The sequence below is a fragment of the Opisthocomus hoazin genome, chromosome 5, assembly GCF_030867145.1.
Source record: "Opisthocomus hoazin isolate bOpiHoa1 chromosome 5, bOpiHoa1.hap1, whole genome shotgun sequence".
NCBI lineage: Eukaryota > Metazoa > Chordata > Aves > Opisthocomiformes > Opisthocomidae > Opisthocomus > Opisthocomus hoazin.
In genome coordinates, this window is record NC_134418.1 from 17,498,628 (window position 1) to 17,517,580 (window position 18,953).

General features: G+C 41.6%; 1 protein-coding gene and 1 long non-coding RNA gene across 3 annotated transcripts in view; one reads left to right on the forward strand and one right to left on the reverse strand.

Annotated features, from left to right (window-relative positions):
• Positions 1–1,876, reverse strand: part of LOC142361393 (uncharacterized) — a 54,793-nt gene extending 52,917 nt beyond the window's left edge. Inside the window, exon 1 of the long non-coding RNA XR_012763969.1 lies at positions 1,795–1,876. This is a non-coding gene — a long non-coding RNA (uncharacterized LOC142361393). The remainder of the gene's footprint in view (positions 1–1,794) is intronic.
• CPEB2 (cytoplasmic polyadenylation element binding protein 2) overlaps positions 228–18,953 on the forward strand; it is a 58,627-nt gene continuing 39,901 nt past the window's right edge. For both annotated transcript variants that reach the window (XM_075420557.1, XM_075420558.1), the window contains exons 1-3: positions 228–1,922; positions 4,660–4,938; positions 15,583–15,673. In XM_075420557.1, the coding sequence (XP_075276672.1) occupies positions 738–1,922; positions 4,660–4,938; positions 15,583–15,673 (1,555 nt within the window). In that variant the 5' untranslated portion in view covers positions 228–737. The remainder of the gene's footprint in view (positions 1,923–4,659; positions 4,939–15,582; positions 15,674–18,953) is intronic.

Below are 18,953 nucleotides of genomic sequence, written 5' to 3' on the forward strand. Positions count from 1 at the left end.
CGGCCTTCTTAAGGGCGTCGCAGCCGGCTCCGAGCCGGCAGTGGGGGCGGGGGAGGCGGCCGGGGGTCGGGCGGAGCTCGGCTGCGGGTGCCGGGGTCCCCTGCTGCGGGGTTACGCAGTGTCGGGCCTGGACGGGCCCCCCGTTCCCCTGCGCCACGGTGTACCGGCGGGGGGGGAGGGGGAGGTTAACGAGCTAGCGCGTTACTGCGGGCGCGGCGGTGGGCGGGAAGAACTGCCCTGCCGGGGGTCCCGATAGATCGGGGGGAGGGAACAAACCCCGAAGCCCTGATAAAAATAGAATTATTTATTACCGAAAGGCTCCGATATTTTTAAAACCAGTAGAGTGGCGATCATGGCAAGGCGAGGGGCTTCCTTCTAGAAAACGGCGATTTTTTGGCGTCTGTAGTGGGTTAGGATAGGCGGGTGCCCCCCCCGCAGATTATTCACTATCTTTGTCTCCTCGGAGCCCCGGGGTGGGGCGCGCCCCCGCCCTTCCCCCCCCCCCGGTGTCCCCCTCCCTCGCATGGGCGATCGCGGCCCCGGTCCCGCCGCCGGGTGTAGGAGGCGCTGGCTCCGCCGGCTCCTGCCCCTCCCTGGCAGCGGCGGCAGCCGCCTCTCGTTCCTCCTCCTCCTCCTGCCCCTTCGCACCCGCTGTAACCGGTTCCTCCGGCGGTGCGTCCGGTGGGTCGCCGCCGCCCTCCCCGTTCCCCTCGGCGGCCGCCGCGCATCACCACGCCATGCAGGATGAGCTGCTCCGGGGGGTGACACAGCAGCAGCAGCAGGCGGGCGGCGAGAGGCTGGGCAGCAGCCCCGCACCAGGACACCCCCCTCCCGGCCACCCCTCCTCCGACTTTAAACCCAGTCTCAGCCCCCACCAGGATTTAAACAAGCAGCAACCGCAGCAGCAACAGCCGCCGCCTCCTCCTCAGCTGAGCCAGAAGAGGAAAGAGTTTAAGCAGCAGCAGCTCAGCAGCCCAGCCCAGCTCGGCAGCAGCCACCCCCTGAATAACCACCACCCCCCAGACTTTCATCGCCACCCCCCTCAGCAGCAGCAGCAGTTCAGCCACCCCACTGACAAGTGCCAGCAGCAGGAGCACAGGCAGCAGCAGCAGCTCCGGCTCCTCAGCGCTCGCCCCCCGGAGCCTCCGCGGACGGGGGACTGCCCGCACCACCGGCCCCGCAGCCCCGCCGAGCGCAAGGGCGGCGCGGACAGGGGGGGCTCGGAGCGGCTCGCCCCTTCCCGCCCGGGGGGACCGGCGTCCGCGGACCCCAATGTGGGGGTGGCCGCCGCCTCCTGCGTGAATCCGCCTCCGTCTCCTCCTCATCTGCAGGCGAGAGCCAAGCCGCCCCCCATGGAGTCACCCCCGAACAGCCACTTGCTGGGCAGCCCCGGGAACCTCCTGCCCGGCGGGCTGGGCTCCGGCTTCAGCAGCCTGCAGAGCCCGGAGATCCCCAGCCCCCATCACCAGAGCGGGGGCGGCTCCTCCTCGGCGGCTTCCCCTCCTCCTCCGCCGCTGCCCGGCTTCGGCACCCCCTGGTCGGTGCAGACCTCGTCGCCGCCTCCGCAGCAGACGCAGCAGCCTCCGGTCTCCAGCGGCGGCGGCGGGCAGATCAGCGCCATGCCGCCCCCGAGCCCGGAGTCCGAGACCAGCTTCTACCCGGGGATCCCGTCGTCGATCAACCCCGCTTTCTTCCAGAGCTTCTCGCCGGTGTCTCCTCACAACCCCTGCGCCGGGCCCTTCAGCAGCCCCTTCTCGGCCGCCGCCCCCCCGCCGCCGCCGCAGATGAATTTACCTCAGCAGCAGCAGCAGCAACAGCAGAACCGGAGATCCCCCGTGAGCCCCCAGCTCCAGCACCAACACCAGGCGGCGGCCGCCGCCGCCGCCTTCCTGCAGCAGAGAAACTCCTACAACCACCACCAGGTACCGGGAGGGCCGGGCAGCCGCGGCGGGGCTGCGGGGAGACCGGGGCGAGGGGGAGCCCCGGGGCGGGGAGGGGGACGTGAGGCGGACGCAGGGGGCGTGAGGGGGGGCTCCGCTCCGCTCGTTTCGCCAGTCACGGGAGCCGGGACGTTCCCCTCGCCCCGCTGCCGGCGCCCGGGCGCGGCTGCGCGGCTGTGACAGCCCGGCGAGACCGCGGCGGCGGAGGCAGGGCGGGGCCCGGCCGCGCTCGGCGGGCTGCGGGCCGCCGTTGGCCGGCGGGAGGGCACCTGCGCCCCCCGCCCGGTGCGGGGCCAGGCCGGGAGGCGGTTGGCACCGGCCCGCCCCGCGCCCGGCCGCTGCTCCCCGCCCGTTCCGGGTGGCAGGTGGTGGGGCGGTCGCGTCCCCTCAGCCGTGATGGGCCCTCCTCGGCGCGCCGTCGGCAGCCCGGGGACGCCGTGTGTTTTCGGGATGAGAGGAGGGGGTTCCCCCTTGTAAAAGAGGGTGAACGCTCCTTTGCGTGTCACGGAGGAGTTTCGCCGTGAAAATACCGCCCTTGCCTCCCCCTTCCCCCCCGGAGCCGGCGCGGTGTCCCCGAACAATGAGCCGGAGCGCCCCGGCCGGCGCCTCCTCCCCGGGCGGCCGCAGCCCGGGGCCGGCCCTGGCACCGCCGGCCGCGCTCGGCTGGACGGGCGCGGGTGGCCGGCAGCCGGCTGGGATGGGAAGGCTGTCGGCGTGGGCTTTGCCCGAAATGGCTTGAATTTCTGCCCAAAGACAGCGCTGTGTTCCGGGTTACCGCAGTTCTGCTGCCGGTTTTAATCAGGCGGCGTGACGATCCCGTGTTAAAATGGAAGTTCACCTTTCTTCCTGGAACAAAATACTTATTGTAAGGAATCAGAGAAAAGGACAGCCGCATTAATATGACCCGCTGGTGTATTATAGTCACATCTAGCTCTATCTGCACGGTTATGAAGGGCTGAAGTTATATAGGCCTTGTCATCATTTTTCTTTTATTCTGGTATTTAATCCTGTCAGTTTTAATCAGTAGAGCTGGACTTGTGAAGCACTTCTGTCAGAACCAGAATCTCGCATTAAGTCTGCCTGTCCGAGAACTGATTTGGACGCATCACGATGAGGAACTACTTGACCTTAACATCTATAATAACCCTCTTCAAACAAATTCCAAAGCAGTTCTCCCAACAGTGAGCTGTACAGGAATTTTCTGTCGGCTACAAGTTGTCGGTAAACTTAAACAGTGCCATGACAGCATAGCTAGCAATGTTAGACGCTTGTTAGCATTTGGCATTATCTCTTAAGGTTTGTTTCACAATATAATGCCTGCCTCTCCCAAAATTCCAGCCAAAGTATTCAAGTTTTACAACATAATTATCTATAATTAGATAGAATGGGATGTTTTCCTGATTACTTGACCAAAAATGGCTCTCGTGGAGTTTTTTGTTTGTTTTCTGGGGGGTGGTGTTATAATTTTACTTCTCTGTCTTCAGAAAGTTCTGTTTTATCTAATACAGAACTTATTGCTGTGCTTTAAGTTATTAATATTACAAGCTGAGGGTGGCTCGCAGCTAAGATCTGAGGTAAAAGTACTGCTTTTTGATTTCACGGAAGAACTGAATTTAGAATATCACACACACACCCCCCCCCCATTTCTGTGTTTGAGAAAAAGCACTTCCAAGAGCGGTCAGATGTGAGAACACTGAAGATAAATACTGTTCTTCACTGTCAGTCAGGCTCAGTGGGTCCACCTCTTGGTAGTATGACAACCACCATAGGTTACTTTTTCACACAAGTTGTGGCTTAGGAATAAAAACTTCTCATCCTGTAAAATCTTCCCTCTAAAGACTGTTCATGTTTTCATATTGAGGAGAATAGTGCACTTGTTAGATACAGAAATACTTTATACCACATCTAAATGGGGGGGGGGGGGGAAATCCTTGTGCTCCCTCTCCCCCCCCCTTGATTCCACCCTGCAGAATTCCACAGATAGTCCCGTGCATTACTCCAGAAATACTTAAGCAGTGGCTTCAGAATAATGCATTTTAATGTAGAAATGTTAAGATCGCTTCTTCAAACAGATTCTCTGTACAGTGATCAGTGCGCTTTTTGCTCTTATATGGTAATACTGAGACAGTGATAGTCAAAATACTGGGGGGAAAAAAGTCAATCTGCCATCAGAATTTGAATTTTAATTTAAAATTTCTACTCACTGTAGTGAAATACTACTACTCATTGAGTAGAAATTATTATTACTTGTTTAATAATAATTTTTAAAATTGACCTCTTCTGAATTGCTGTGTTAATTTTCCAGAGATCTCGCTATATAATAGCAAATAATGTATGATTAAATGGTCTCAGGGTTTCTGTAACATGATTTGACACCCTGGAATTGCTCTACTTCATAGCTGTAAAGAATGCTACCAATTACTAAAATGATAATCTATATTGCTTGCGCAAGTATTGCGGGTTTTTTGGGGGGTGTATGGAGGAGTGGGAAATTACTTTTTTTTTTTTTTTTTTTAATGATGCTGTGTTAAGCTTTCTTCCTTGCCACTGCAATGAATTTATATGTTATCAGGAAAGAGTGGTCTATAGAAATCTATGTGCATTGATTACTTGATGGTTGATTGTTTGGGTTTTTTGGTGTTTTGTTTTTTTTTTTTCCAAAGTAGAAAAACATTTCAAGTATTATAAAAAAATAATATAAATGATTTTTTCTTTCTAGCCTCTTCTGAAGCAGTCGCCCTGGAGCAATCAGAGCAGCGGCTGGAGCACAGGAAATATATCCTGGGGAGGAATGCATGGCAGAGACCATCGTAGAACTGGAAACATGGGAATTCCAGGGACTATGAACCAGATCTCTCCCTTGAAGAAGCCCTTTTCTGGTAATGTCATAGCTCCTCCTAAATTTACTCGCTCCACTCCATCACTGACACCAAAATCGTGGATTGAAGATAATGTTTTCCGAACTGACAACAACAGTAATACTCTCCTTCCTTTGCAGGTAAGGATGGTGTGTAACTGGTGTGTTCATAGTCTTACATAGTATTTTGGCATTGTTCATTTTAAAGGAGAATTAAACAGTGGTTACAGCCCTGATACTTGGTTTGAAAATTATATATTTTTGTATTATTTTTAGTCCTAAATTGCAACTAACCCAAACATTTTCAATGTATTCAGCAATATATGATTCTTACAGTTAATTAAGAATATTGACTGTCAAGCTAGATAGAAACTGTAACCACTGACGCAGCAATAGAGCAAAATATCTTTAATCTAGTAAGAATTTTCTGCCTATGGTAACGCTCATATTCTTGTACATCCCTTTAAAAGTCGGGATTTTTTTGTTCGATTGTCCTTGTACATAGGTTTTCTTACTTTTGTAGGTGGCTCTGAAGTCTGTCATGTTCGTCTTTTACTGGTATTCTAGGCTGACATTCGCATGTTAGTGACGCTTTTTTCCCCTCCACATTCTAGCAATTTCTATGTTACATTTTGGCTGGAAGTCCTGTGATTTAGAACTATTAAGCAGGAGGATGTGTCTTAGAACTAAAGATCTGTGTGCACCTCCTGAATTTTGCTAGTGACATTTTATGTGACTTTTAAGCCACTTAGCTCCAGCCTAAGTTACCTGTTGGTAAAATGATTTTTTTCCCCATTGCTGCCTATATTCATTTAGTCATAACATTTCTTGTTAGCAGAGACCTTTATTGTTTTTGATCCCAATCTCAGTTGCCATTCTAGCAATTTTTAGGTTTTGCACATTTTTTTTAAGTTACACAAAAAAAAAAAGCTTAGGCAACTTATTTTAGAAATAATGCATTTTAAAATAGAAAGCAGATTATTCCATTAGTTCTGTACATTCTTTAATTTTCATTATGCCTGTGTCAGCTTAATTTTTTGTCCCATACTGAGCTACTATACTTCAGCAAAAGTAAAAAAGACAATATGCAGAGAAAATAATTAGAATGTTTCTTTATCTCCTCATAAAGCTACTATAGGTGGTTTTTTTTAGGTTTCACAGAGTAACCTGGAGTTTCATTTGTTGTAAGTGTGACCATATTTGAGTTTGTCCAACTGTACTTGGATCAATTAGCAAGCTAATCCTTATGTAGCTCTAATAGTGGCAAAAGGGTGCTCCCTAGGATGAGATTTCGCACTAGAGTTCCTGTTTTTCTTACCATTTTTGCTGGTGGAGTTCCATTTGGCGTAAGAGGCCATGTCCCAACTCTATCCAGATGAGCTCTGATACTTCCAGTATTTTTGAGGGTAATGGTGACTTTTGGACATACCTAAATTCTGCTCGGGGAAAAGAAAAGGTGCCAATCTTTACGTATTCAACCTGATCTGTTAAAGAAAACGGATTACAGATAAGTAATGCTTTGCAGTGGAGGGCTCCAAGAGTAATTGAGAGTAAACACTGAAATGTCTCCTGAAGGTGTTAGCCTGAGGGACAGGGTTAAAAATGTTAGTGCTGTCATATGCTGAAACTGCAGTGCTGTATATGTTGGAATTCATATGGAGCTAAGCACAACTGAATATATTTACTCCTTCAATGTTACAGTGTGAATGTGTTTACTCCTTCAGTGTGCCTTACGAGTCAGTATGGCTATTTGAACTTTCAGAAGCTTCTATAGCAGTCATCTAATACAGATGAACTCATTTTATGTCTAAAGAAAAGTCTTGTGCATTCCAACTAGAGTCTAAATCATTTCTGTCTAGTAGGACAGAAAAAAATCCTTCTGATTTAACTTTATAATAAATTACATTAACGTTTCCATTTGGGATTATTGGGGTTTTTTTAAGAGATAGTGTCAAAGAGAGAAGGTGGGCACACTTAATTGTTGTTGGTCTTGCCTGTGTGCACCAGAGCCACCAATGAAATAGACCTGTGTGCCTGTATTTATGTGGTAGATCTATGTATGCTTCAGTCTCCCTTATATGTATAAAGTTATAGTTGCAGAACACAGTAAAAATGCTCCTCTTTGAAGGGTTGCAGTGTTATCTACTGCTATTGTGGAAACACTAGATGCTGCCATAAATTATTTTGCTACACTGAAATCGTGTTCTGATATTTTTAGTTATTATACTATTGTCATACGGTTAATTCCTTGTGATGACTGTTACATTTTGCAAGTCATAATGAAAAAGTTAAATAGAGCTTGGAGCTCGTGCTTCTTTTCATGAGGAGTTGTGTTGGCAATTGCGATGCTGTCAAACACCCATCTTGCTAATTTGTACTGTGCTTGTCTCCTTCCATAAAAGGCTGAGGTATTTAGATTGAGGCTTCTTAAAGATACAGTAGCAATTTCAGAAGATACTAAAAAATAGCAGTCATTAAATTTTGTGCCATTTGAAAGTCTTACACGAAAGCATTTATGTGTAGGTAGAAGTTACCTATTTCTTCCAGGCTTCCTCAGTGTGAACACATTTTAGCATGCATGTTGAATACCTACAGCATCATTCACAGTGTTGCAGAATACTTTTCCGCATGATCACGCATCTTTGTGCAAATTGCTGTAATCATTCTGTGTGGCAGGGGACAAAGCACCTCTCTTCCAAACTTTAGCTAGCTCAAGCTTAGCAAATGAAAACAGCTTAGAAAAGCCAGTGTCCGCACTGACTAACTTTCTGTAAATCATTAATGTTCTGCAACCATTTTTTAAAATGCTGTATATTTTTTGCTAAGTCAAAATGGCATTCAGCAGTGTCAGCTGCTCATCCAGTTTCTGTAAAATACGTATCTGATGCAAACAAGATAAGCCACACAGGAGTCGGATACAAATTCGGAGCTTTAACCTTCCATGAAACGTCTTAGTTCTTTGGCGTTTGCATTGATGGGTGGTCTCCAGTATAGAACTAACATTGATTCTGATGAAAGTAATGTTTGTTGGTATTAAACTAATATAAAAGTGACAACAAATGTCATTACTGATAACTGAATGAGTAATTATGTGTATTAAGTAAAGAAAATCAGATTTTCTGTACTTCATAGTTAAAACTGAAACGTATCCCCTGTGAAGTTGAATTCACAGTGGCCACATTAGTTACAGCAAAGCTGCTTTGGCTTACAACAGTTGTGAAGGACATCTCTCGGGAATTTTCCAAAGTCCAAGATTTTTTGGTTTGTTTTTAAATGAAGGTAGTTAAACATCATGGCAACACGGGCTTAAACATGAGCAAGTTAAGCCAATAGTCAAGTTTTTCTTATGTGACTTACTGTAAGAAGCTTTTTTTCCTCCCTCAGGTTTTTAAGATAACACAAACTACTTCAGTTAAAGTTCTTTCATAGACAAAATTATGTCTGCAAGTTTAAGTTCTGCCATACTGCTTGTGCCATTATAGGTACTTCATATAGGGAAGGGATTGTTGCCTTGTACCAGAATCATTAAGAAACGGTTAGAAATCTTGTCAGGTATTCCCACCATCTAACTTAAGCATTTAATTGAGGAGCCTATGTGTCTCTCCTTAAAGAGAATCTAGCCTCCTTATTTAGATAAGCTAATTTTCTAGGAGAACATACCTGGCACCGCTGACAGTATGCAGCCTCTGGGATTCCCGTTTAGGCACTTCCATTGTATGTCAGGAAGTCAGACAAAGTGAATATTCTTTCTTCTTCCCTGATCTAAAGTACGAAACAAATTAATACAGGGTGTGAAGCTAAAAATATATTTCAAATCCTAGAGACTGTTTTTTTCCAAAAAAACCCACATGCTTCAGGCATTTCTGTGGCCAGAAGGCAAGCACAGAAGTCAGTGCTTTTGTGTTGGTGTTTTTTTTCATTTACATTTCGTGGATGAAGAAAATAATTAACCGTTTCTAAAAACTTCAAAGAAGTTGCAATGTCTTCTAACCCTGTTTTGATTTCAAGCTTAATGTTGCTTAATATCCTGCAAATAAGCCTACTAAAACCTACTTCGGTGTTACACACTTCAGTGTTCAACCATTTTCATTCTAGTAAAAACACTGCATTCTACGAATATGAATTTAGTTTCTGTGTCTCTGAGTTCAGGAAATACACTGCATGTCTGGGTGTTTTTCACCTTGATTTGTCCTTCCTGTTTGTTCAAACAAACAGTACGTGCAATGTTCATGGTCCTAAAAGCTGAGTGTTACTATTCTACATTTGAATATAGCTCTCCGCTGGGGATTTGTATGGTAAGGTACCATCTCTCACAAATGCAGATTTTTCTTTTTCTATTTATTTTTGAAACGTGCTAAAGTTTTCAAGGAAAATGAAAAACTTGCAAAGCGAAATGAGTATTAAGACTATACGTCACAACAGATGTTAGTTTTAGATGTTTAGTTTAAACTGCTGTCATGTTGTTTCTGTCTTTACAATCACTTCCATTCAGAGTATTTAAGATTCTCAATATGACAGTTTTAGTACAGTTTAATAAATGTACCTTAACAGCTGAAATGACTAATCTAGATGATACACATACCAGTCAAGGCTAGATGAAGAGCAAGTTGCTAAAGTTGGGTTCTTCATGCCATATTTAGACTTCCAAATAGGCGGCCTGTTTCTTTAGAAGTGGTGAGCGTTTGGCAGCTTGTGTTAGACGTGAAGGTATTGGGAGTGTATAGCTGCTGAGTTCTCTTAGTCTTCAGACTAGTGTAATTGTCCAAACACTGATTTATAAGCTAGGCTTTACCAGTTTCTTTTTACTAAGGCAGTACCTGCAACAGAGCAGTGCCTTCAAGATTTTTAATGCAGTAGATTAATTAGCTGGGGCTGATTAAATAACATACAAATCCAGATATTTGTGTCTGAGGACCATACTGGGGATATCTCTAACTGGAGGAAACGGTCTACTGCCATATTTTTAACTTCAGAATCAAGATCTTTGAGTAAGTAGTACCGGGAGCTGTACAGATGAACGGTTCGAAGGAATCAGCGGAAAGTTTGTGGGGCTTACCATACAAATGTTTTTATGACTTTTTATGAACTAAGAATTCTCTCTGGCTGTTAAAAGTTGATTCAGTTATACAGCTCATGCTATTAATGTCAGTCAATATCATAGAGTGGAAAATTCAACAAAATATTCAGCAGCTGTGATAGTATAGTAACGGTGTATGCGCTGAGTAGTGTACCTCGCCTCATTCTGTCTGCCAAAGCATGGTTGCTCTCGAAAGTTAAAATGAGTACGTTTTCACCTAAGATCTATCCAAAAGTACATTTAGGGTATGGTCTGATGTATTTGAATTTAAGTACTCAAAACTGTATAGATATTTCTAGATAGGGGTGAGGGGGTGGGAGGATGAAGAGGTAAAAAAAAAGACCAAAAAGAACCCAAAACTTGAATAACAACTTCCCATTCAAATGTCTAATTGTTCCTTTCGTTATTTTGTTGAAGCTAGTCATACACAAATCTTCTAGACTTGCCTCTTAAGTCAATCTTGCCAGCCTTTAATCATCTCCATAATGTGTCTGGTTAAGCTGAAGTACTCCAGTATGGATACCGTACATGCTGTTGGGATTTCTTTGTTTGTTTTTGAATGCTTATGCAGTTGGGAAGTAGGAGTGTCTTTGCCACAGGACCTATTCTTTATCCTAATACTCCTAATTTTAGGCTAAATTTAGCTAGCTTGCAGAACTGATTGTGTCATTTTAACTTTAAAACATTTTTGTTGTCAGGTTAACCGTTCACAGATGTCTACCAGATATTATAGTTCATCTTTACCACTAGTGACACCATGGAAAGTAACCAAGCAATTTCATGTGTCTGCTTTAAGCCTTACTCCTTGCTTCTTTATAGAGCTAAAATTGTAGTTGTCATAGGTTTTCATATTAAGTTTCTCATTTACACTGTTTATGGTTTCAACCAAGGGGCTTATGATTATAGTATGTTTTCACTAAAATGAGAATGACTTGAAGTTTGGATGTTAGCAAAGATGATATTTAAGAGTATATATTGTAGTTAATTGTTAGGCTATTACTGCTAACATAAACACTGAATGCTATATTCAAGCACTTTTAAGTCTGTGAATATTATTAAATCTTCTGTCACTTTCTAGTTGTAGAACACATTTTTATTCAGGTCAGTTTTAAGGTTAAAAAATGGAACTTGTTAACATTTTAGTTTGGCAAATGATTTTTAAAAAAGTTTCTTTAGTTGAGCTTTTGAAAAATTTATTTAATTCAGCAAGGTCAAAGCTACAGAGTCTTTTTTGCAGCCAACTCAAAACTGACTAGAAGCTTTATGATTTTAAGTTGTTTCCAGCCCCCATCGGATGGTGGTACATGTCTTTAGAATATGGAGGGACGTGTAAAGGAGCATATTTTAAAGGTACTTCCATTTAGTGAATTTAATACCTATGTCAGAAGTCGAAGTTTTTACTTCAAGTAAAAGTTCTACAGATGATTAGTTTAAAGCGTGTGTTCAAAATTCGAAGTTCTTTAACTTCTTCAGCTATGAACATCTATTTTCAGGGTTTGTGGTTAAAGATTAGCAAAATTGTATCCACTGTTTAATCGTTTCTGTCCTTGTATTTGCTTTATGTGTAAATGACTATATAAGCTTTGAGATGTAACTGCACTGAGTTTCTGTAAATGCTCAAACAGGATAATCTTTGCATAAATTGCGCAGATATATTTAGAAGTCCTAAATAGATTGTGCCAAGAAAAATTTGTCCAACAACTTAGTGCTGAAATTTGCTCTTCAGAGAAGAGCTGCCTTCCTTCTCCCATTCATTCCACATTTAGATGTATGGCGGGAGGGCTTCTGAAATGCACGCTCTGTAGATGTGTTTCGCATGGCGTTGTCAGAAGTCCTCCTAGCACTAGCTGTGTTCTGTGGGTAGGATACTTCATGTTTCTCCTGTATTGTGTAAATTTGTGAAAACTCAGAAATAATTATCACATTTCTGTAAGCTTTCTTACGTGGTCTTAAGTTTCAAGTTGAGGTGACAGTTTGTCACTTAGCCATATACCTGTGAATCTGTAGGCATTTATACCAAAACCGTGTTTTCAGTTCTGCTGTCAAGGAATGCAGTTATATATTCTGGTATTGGAAATGTAGGTCAAGCAGGATTCAAGTGTTCATAGACTGTAAAAGAAATAAAAAACTAGTGTGAGAATTCACAGCGATTGGGAGAAGTTAACTGTCAGCTCTGAGGAAAAAACTTATGTTGTGACATTCCACTGAGATACGGAACTTCTGGCACAGCAAGAATTCACTTGCATTTTAGCACAGGACTGACGAGCTGCAGAGGTGAGGGAAATGTAAAATATTTTACAGAGATTCAGCTTTGACAAAAGGGGCTTTTTGGAGTCAGGAGGACACAAAGCTTACATTAACATATATGCTTATATATCAATGCCTTTGTACTACTGATTATCTTTAGTTTCATTATTTCAGCACGGTCAATAAGCAGTTATCTTTAAAAACAACCTGGAACTACGTTTAAAAAAAAAACGTGGAAACAGTACCAAGAATTAGAACTATTTCCATGTTGTTTTAAAGGTAGTTCCAGGTTGTTTTAGAAGATAACTGCTTATCAGCCATGTTGAAATAACAAAACTAAAGATAGTCCCAAGACTTAGGACTATCTCCATGTGCACGGAAAACTATGTAAAACAATCATGTTCAGCAACAGTAGTACTTTTCGTGCTTGTCCCAAAACTGAAAGAAAACCACCATGGGAGCTTTCTGATTGAGTAGAGCATGCTGCAGTAGAACTGTGCCCTTTCAAAGCATTGTGGATTTTTTTTTTTTCTACAGCAAAACTTTTTCTAGGAAGTCTTTATTGATGTGACCTACATTACTGAAATACTTTTAAGTTCTGCTTTGAAATTAAAGCTTCATATCTGCATAGATGATAACTCTCCTCCTTAAAAGATGATGTACATATTTGGGGAGCACAAAGCAGTGTTTTAGCATTATAAAGCCTAGTTGCACAAAGGTTTAAAACGGACCTTGTACCCAAAGAATTACTTAACTCCTTTTGAGATAGTTAACTTTCAGATAATGTTGCTTTATAGTATGTAGTTCCATCAGCGTGAATTGGAGTAGATGTTAAAAGTTCGAAGCACTGATTACCCAGATATTACCCAAAGTCAAATGGATAGCGTGAGTAGTGAGATAGCAGAATACAATTCCCATTTTTAAATCCTGCTTTACTTTAGTGTATTCAAAACATTTTTATATTTTACCATGCATGTCTATTGCGTGCTTCCACTGCCAGAAACGAAGTAATACAATTCACAGAAAGAAGCCTTTGTAGACATGAATTTCTAAGGTGTAAAGAAGTTGGGAAAACTTTGTCTTCTGCTTCCAGCAGCGCAAGACCTTTCACTTTGGATACCCAAAACTTGCAACACAGAATGATGCTAGGTGAAGTTACAATGTCAGCCAGTGGAGCAGTTTACAAATGAACCACAAATGCATGTTACGTATTTTACTTTTCCATTTCTCTGCAAGATGCATGACCAAGTGGGCCAATATTAGGGATTAACCGTGATGGAGCTCGCTCTTACAGCCTTCTGCTCTCCACAGCAAAGTTAAGTCTACAGTAATGACCATTTGCCAGACATATGTGTTATCTCAACATATATGTATATAGCAATGATCAAAATATAATTAAGAAAATCTTCCTTAGTGAGCCTGTAACTAAGCTAAAGTGTCACACCTACAGTTTAGTCCAGTTTTTGCCAATTTTAGTTCTTTTCCCCTACAATCTACAGAGGTAGCAAAGCATGTTTTCTGTGTACTCAGCATTGTTTTTTGCAAGAGCCTTTAGTACCTACCAAGTAACTGACTTCAGCTGAATCGAAGACTTCATTAAAAGTCCTGATGAGATACCTTCTGAATGCTGTGGGACAATAGGGAACAGATCCAGCTGTGTCACTGCCCACACCTTCTATAGAAAGCAAGTTTGCTGTGGTAAGCAGGTTCTTTCCATTGTGTTACTGAGAAACAAACCTGCAAGGACATGGAAGCAGATTAGTCAATTCAGTTTTATTCTGCTGCTGCTCAGGACAGCTTGACAACTGAATGAAAGCCAGTCAAGTCCAAAATAAGGCAGCTGTGAACTAAAATAGTACTGGAGACTTGCTGGCACTCAAACTGGGTTGAAGATCACCTCGCAAAGTGTCAGCGGCATTTGGTCTGGGACAAGGCGGGAGACAAGCGAAACCTACTTTTTTAATTTATCATTAAAATTATTGAAAGGCTTCCAGAAAAAAAAAAGGGCTTGATCAAATGAACATAACAGATCACTTGCCCAACAGGAAACCATTACTCTCCATAGTTGTTTGAGGGAGAGCATGCTGAAAAAAAGGCTTCTCCCTCTTCATCCTGATGTTGTATCAAGTTGACTAAACTTTCTAAGAAAGATGAAAGTGAAATCTTGTTTTCATCGTGGCTTGTTTTGCAAAGCTGTTGGTAAGTCATAGTTTCTGACTCGTAGAAAAGCTCTATTTCAAAGCTTGCTTTTTCACTCCCCAAACATGAAGAATACCTGCTTGCTGAGGGACGTAGTTTGAAATTCATCTGTGTTCTGCTGAACTGTCATGGAAAGTCACAGTTAGCATGGCTCAGATACCTTCTGTCCCATTAGACATGTACTAAGTGGATGGATGCATCTTTAGTGAATTTTAATGGTCACGGGATGTGTGTGGTGGTATTTCCTCCTACTGTGCTGAATTACCACAGTGCAACTGGAGAGGAGACAACAGTAAAATTAAGGCATGATTACAGGATTCCTTTAAGTGCAATGCAGTCCAGACAGAAGTTTTGCAGGTAGAAGAGATGAAGGTTTTACGCAAACTATTTTCAGTCTCTGAAGGTATCCCAAAAAGACCAAAGAAGTCAGAATTCATTTTTTTCTGTCTCAACTTGAGTGTATTGGAAAATGTGGGAGAAAATCTCGTAGTTGAACATAAAATCAGTGAAAACATTTATAATTTATTACAATAGCTTTTATTATCTTCAGTGAAAATATTTGTAAGGCATTATGGTTACTCTTACTAATCTTCACGTGCAAAAAAATTGTTGACTATAAGGCTGATCATCTATTAGTAAACTTTGTGACATTTTCTTTTTTGTAGTTTAGCTTTAATTTTCCAACCTTTAAACATTTAGCGCTGACCATTTGTAACTCAAGCCTTTGTATGCAAAGGGTCTCAGATTAATCACCTAGAAGCCAGGAAGTGCAGTCTCTGCAGGGGGCTGAGGGCCCATGTGAGATATTTAGCCAAGCACCAAGAAAATGCTTTCTTTCATGTGAGGTGACTGTCCCCCTTGTCCTGTAGTTCCCCACCTTACTAAGGTGAAATTAAATCGAGCTCTTAAAGATGTTCGGCTCCTTCAGTAAACAGCCTAATGCTTAATTCTGCTGTGGATCACTAGAACTGATGCAAGCAGCTCTTCTGAGGGCAACAGGGAACCACGTGCTGTCAAAGTGCATACACAGAAGAGTTTTTCACAGTGCGTCTCTAGTTTTATATTTAGATGCTATTAAACTTACTGTTAAAAATTAGGTTTTACTGTTAATAAGTTCAGGTATTGTAAGTTTTTGTATCACTGTCCATCTCCAGAGTGTCTGAGCGTACGGCCTTCAGAAAGCACCTTTGTCTTTGTATTAAGTTTCATGTTAAAAAGTACAGAATTTGTATTCCGATACTAAGGATTTTGTTCTCTTTTAGGATCGAAATAGAATGTATGACAGTCTGAATATGCACTCTTTGGAAAACTCCCTTATTGACATTATGAGAGCAGAGCATGATCCACTTAAAGGTATGTTATTATGCTAAATAAAGAAAAAAGGGTCATCCATTCTGCATATTGGAATTATACTGATTGCTAATTTAGATTCTAGGGTCATATTAAAATAGCAAATGAATAATTTTCTCAACTGACATGAAAGGTCAATTTCAAGGTGTATTTTATTGAAAACATTGGTTTACAGTTGTTTAAAACTTTAAGTTAAGCTTTAGTGGTTTAATAGGTTTTTCTCCCTCTCCATCCTTCTCTCCTTTCCCCCAAGAAATTCAGTTAATTTTATTTGAAATTTACTTGTCTGCTGTAGGAAATTCTACCTCAGTTTGTAAAAAAATACGCTGTTCTGTTAGAGGTAGCCAAAAGAGGGCGGGAGGGGAATCAAACCAGTACCAGTGTTAGCTGGTTAATTTTCCCTTTCTTTGCAGTGGAAGCTGAAAAGAAAATAAAGTCCACTGATAAATTCAGTTTTTGTCCTTTCAAACATTTTTCAAAGCCACTGGAGGATAATAATGCGTCTAATTGTTCAGTTTCTGTTTGTCTGAAGAAGTTCAGAAATACACATGGCTGCAGAATACTGGTTCCTCTTACTCTTCTGGGCTCTGTTCAAATCATTTGGCCACAGCAGTAAGCACATAGCTAATATTTGTGGACTTCATTTTTAACTCCTCTATTCACTCTGCAGTAACTTACTCTTTTGAATTCTGTTTCTGCATACTTATTGTCAAGTGTAGTTTACCGCTGAACTTTGGGGCAGGGAGCCCAAGCCATTCTATTTGGCTTGATCAAATGTTACTTTATTTGTGGTGTTTTAGTTAGCCTAACACAATCTAACTTTTAAAATAATCCAAGACTGGAGGCTTGCTTTGCGTAAATTAAGACTCAGTATTGAAGCAATTGGGAAAAAAAAAAAACAACTTCTTTCTTTTTATGTCGTTATTTACTCCCATCCATTCTCCATTTCTAGAGGCTCCTAGACTTAATATATATTACATTAGCTCATAAGGGCCTGTGTTTCTCCTAATTTGAAAGACACTTTGCTAGAGTCTGCTCATGGTTCACTTAAGATCTGTAATCAGTTGTAAGACCTGTAGTATTCATATAGCATGTAATAGTGTTGTAGGATTTACAGTGTAAAGCCAAAAGTTTGGGGTTTTTTTCCTAGCTGAAAATCTCTACAAAGCATCAGTAAGTAGGTGGCATTTAGTTAGCCAGTTAGTTTTTCTATGCTGTAGAATGGAAGCTGAAATTAAATTTTCTTAGATGTTCTTAAATCTGATCTCTTGTTTCTTACTGCCTACAGAGGATTAATTCCAGTTTTAACAGTTTTATCATTTAAATCCATTATGGAATTCAGTTTGTTTCTATTCTGATGTTTACAAAGCATTACTAAGTCACACACCTGTGAACAGTTAGCCCCGTGGTAAGTGCTGTGGACTAAAAGCATGTGTGTGTCATCAAAGACAAGGTAACTAGTTAGATCATCCATGTTTCAAAGCCTTGTTGCTTCACTTTGCCACACTCAGGTGGTAACTAATATTCCTGTGGTTATCTGAACCTAAATCCACCAACAGGAAAGATATTGAAAGATAAAGCTGCTGCTAGGCATAAAATTAGAGAATGCAGATCTTCTGTCACAATATACTGTCAGTGGCACCTCTCACATTCCTCACAACCAATCAATTTCTTCATTTTTTTCTGTGCACACTGACATGACAAATGTAAGTGGTTGCTTTGTTCCCCATCTTGCTGTTTTCATGTTGGCTTTATAATGCAGAAGAGTTTTCAGAGACACTGTGAGCACAGAAGAGACACATTTTTATTTTTATCCATCTCTTCATATTTCATTATGATACAACAGATGAAAACGATATATTTCCAATAATAGTTTTTCAGTGAGAATAAGACAAGACAAAGCTTTAAGATTTTAAAGTGAAATGGGTTTATACATAGACACTTTCAAAAAACTCAGTCCAGGTTCCATAGTTGTCCTGTGCTTTCTAGGGACATGAGTATGTCAGTTTAGTCTACAGTTAAGAGGTATTTTTTTTAACACTTTCACCGTCATACTCTCGCAGTGAAAATTCTGCTAAGTTTTATGTTTGAACTAAAACAGACGGAAGCCATAGATATTGATGAATTCAAAGGAAGTCCATTTTTTTGTTCGAGTGCCAGAGAACAATGCACATGCCAACTGAATCTAAATAGAGTAATTGTGTTCTGTTATTTAAATTGATTGATTAAGATATTTTCTCTCTTTGGAATTTATTATTTCAACTGAAATGGCCACATTATTCATAGTAAGACATGAGAAATGCTCCCTACTGACTGAAAATGCGAAGAAATCACATCCTAGAGTAGCCTTTTAGTTCCTCTCTACCCCTCCTCTGTTTAGTCATCATTAGTTGGCATTTCTGTGATTTCCTAGCAATTTTAACTTTTTCTGCAAACCATGCAACACTAATTTTGTTGTTTCAGTCTCTGTGGTTTTTCCTTTCACCACAGAAAATCTGACATTTAAGAACCCATCATGTTTGATTGCAGAATGCACAGGATTAAGAATATTAGTGTTATTTGTTGTTCTTCTTGACATATAACGTACTTTGTTGTAACTAAAGAATATTTTGTAACTAGAGAAGATTTTATGACAAGTTTTTAAGTAAATCTTAGCACTCTATAACAATGCATCTTTTATATCTGACCACAGCAGTAAAATGAAAGTCCCTGGAATTTTAAGCACGTGTTTCAGATTTAGCTGCTTACAATATCTGGAGTATGACTAAGCATCTTGTCTCAGATTTTGCACAGTGCAGAACAGACACTGTGTGTACTAGCTCACAGCTTTAAGCTTTGTGTTTCAAGATCCATTGTAGAAGGAAGTCGAATTTCACCACTTTTGCTTTCATGAACTTGAAAAAACTTTATTTCAGATATGATTCACTGAACGCTGTTTATGCCTGCCAAAAAATTGTTTATAAGAGGGATAGTTTTGACTGCACTTAGACAAAATTTAGTCATTACTACAGACATGATCAAATGAAAGAAGTAATTTTTAGCTTTCAATAAGAAATTTTTTCAAGGTAGATTAATAGGGAATAGATGCTTCACTTCACTAGTCAGTGCAGCAGAAATAAAGATCGTATTAAAACTAATCTTTCCCATGCAGCTTTCTTGACATGCATTTCATAATAAGATATTAAGTAATGTTTAAGATTACCCCATGCAATCAGTGGAATATAAACTGAAGTAAAAATTAATAGAAGTTAAATTAATTCATTTTTACATCACTGTTCTTAAA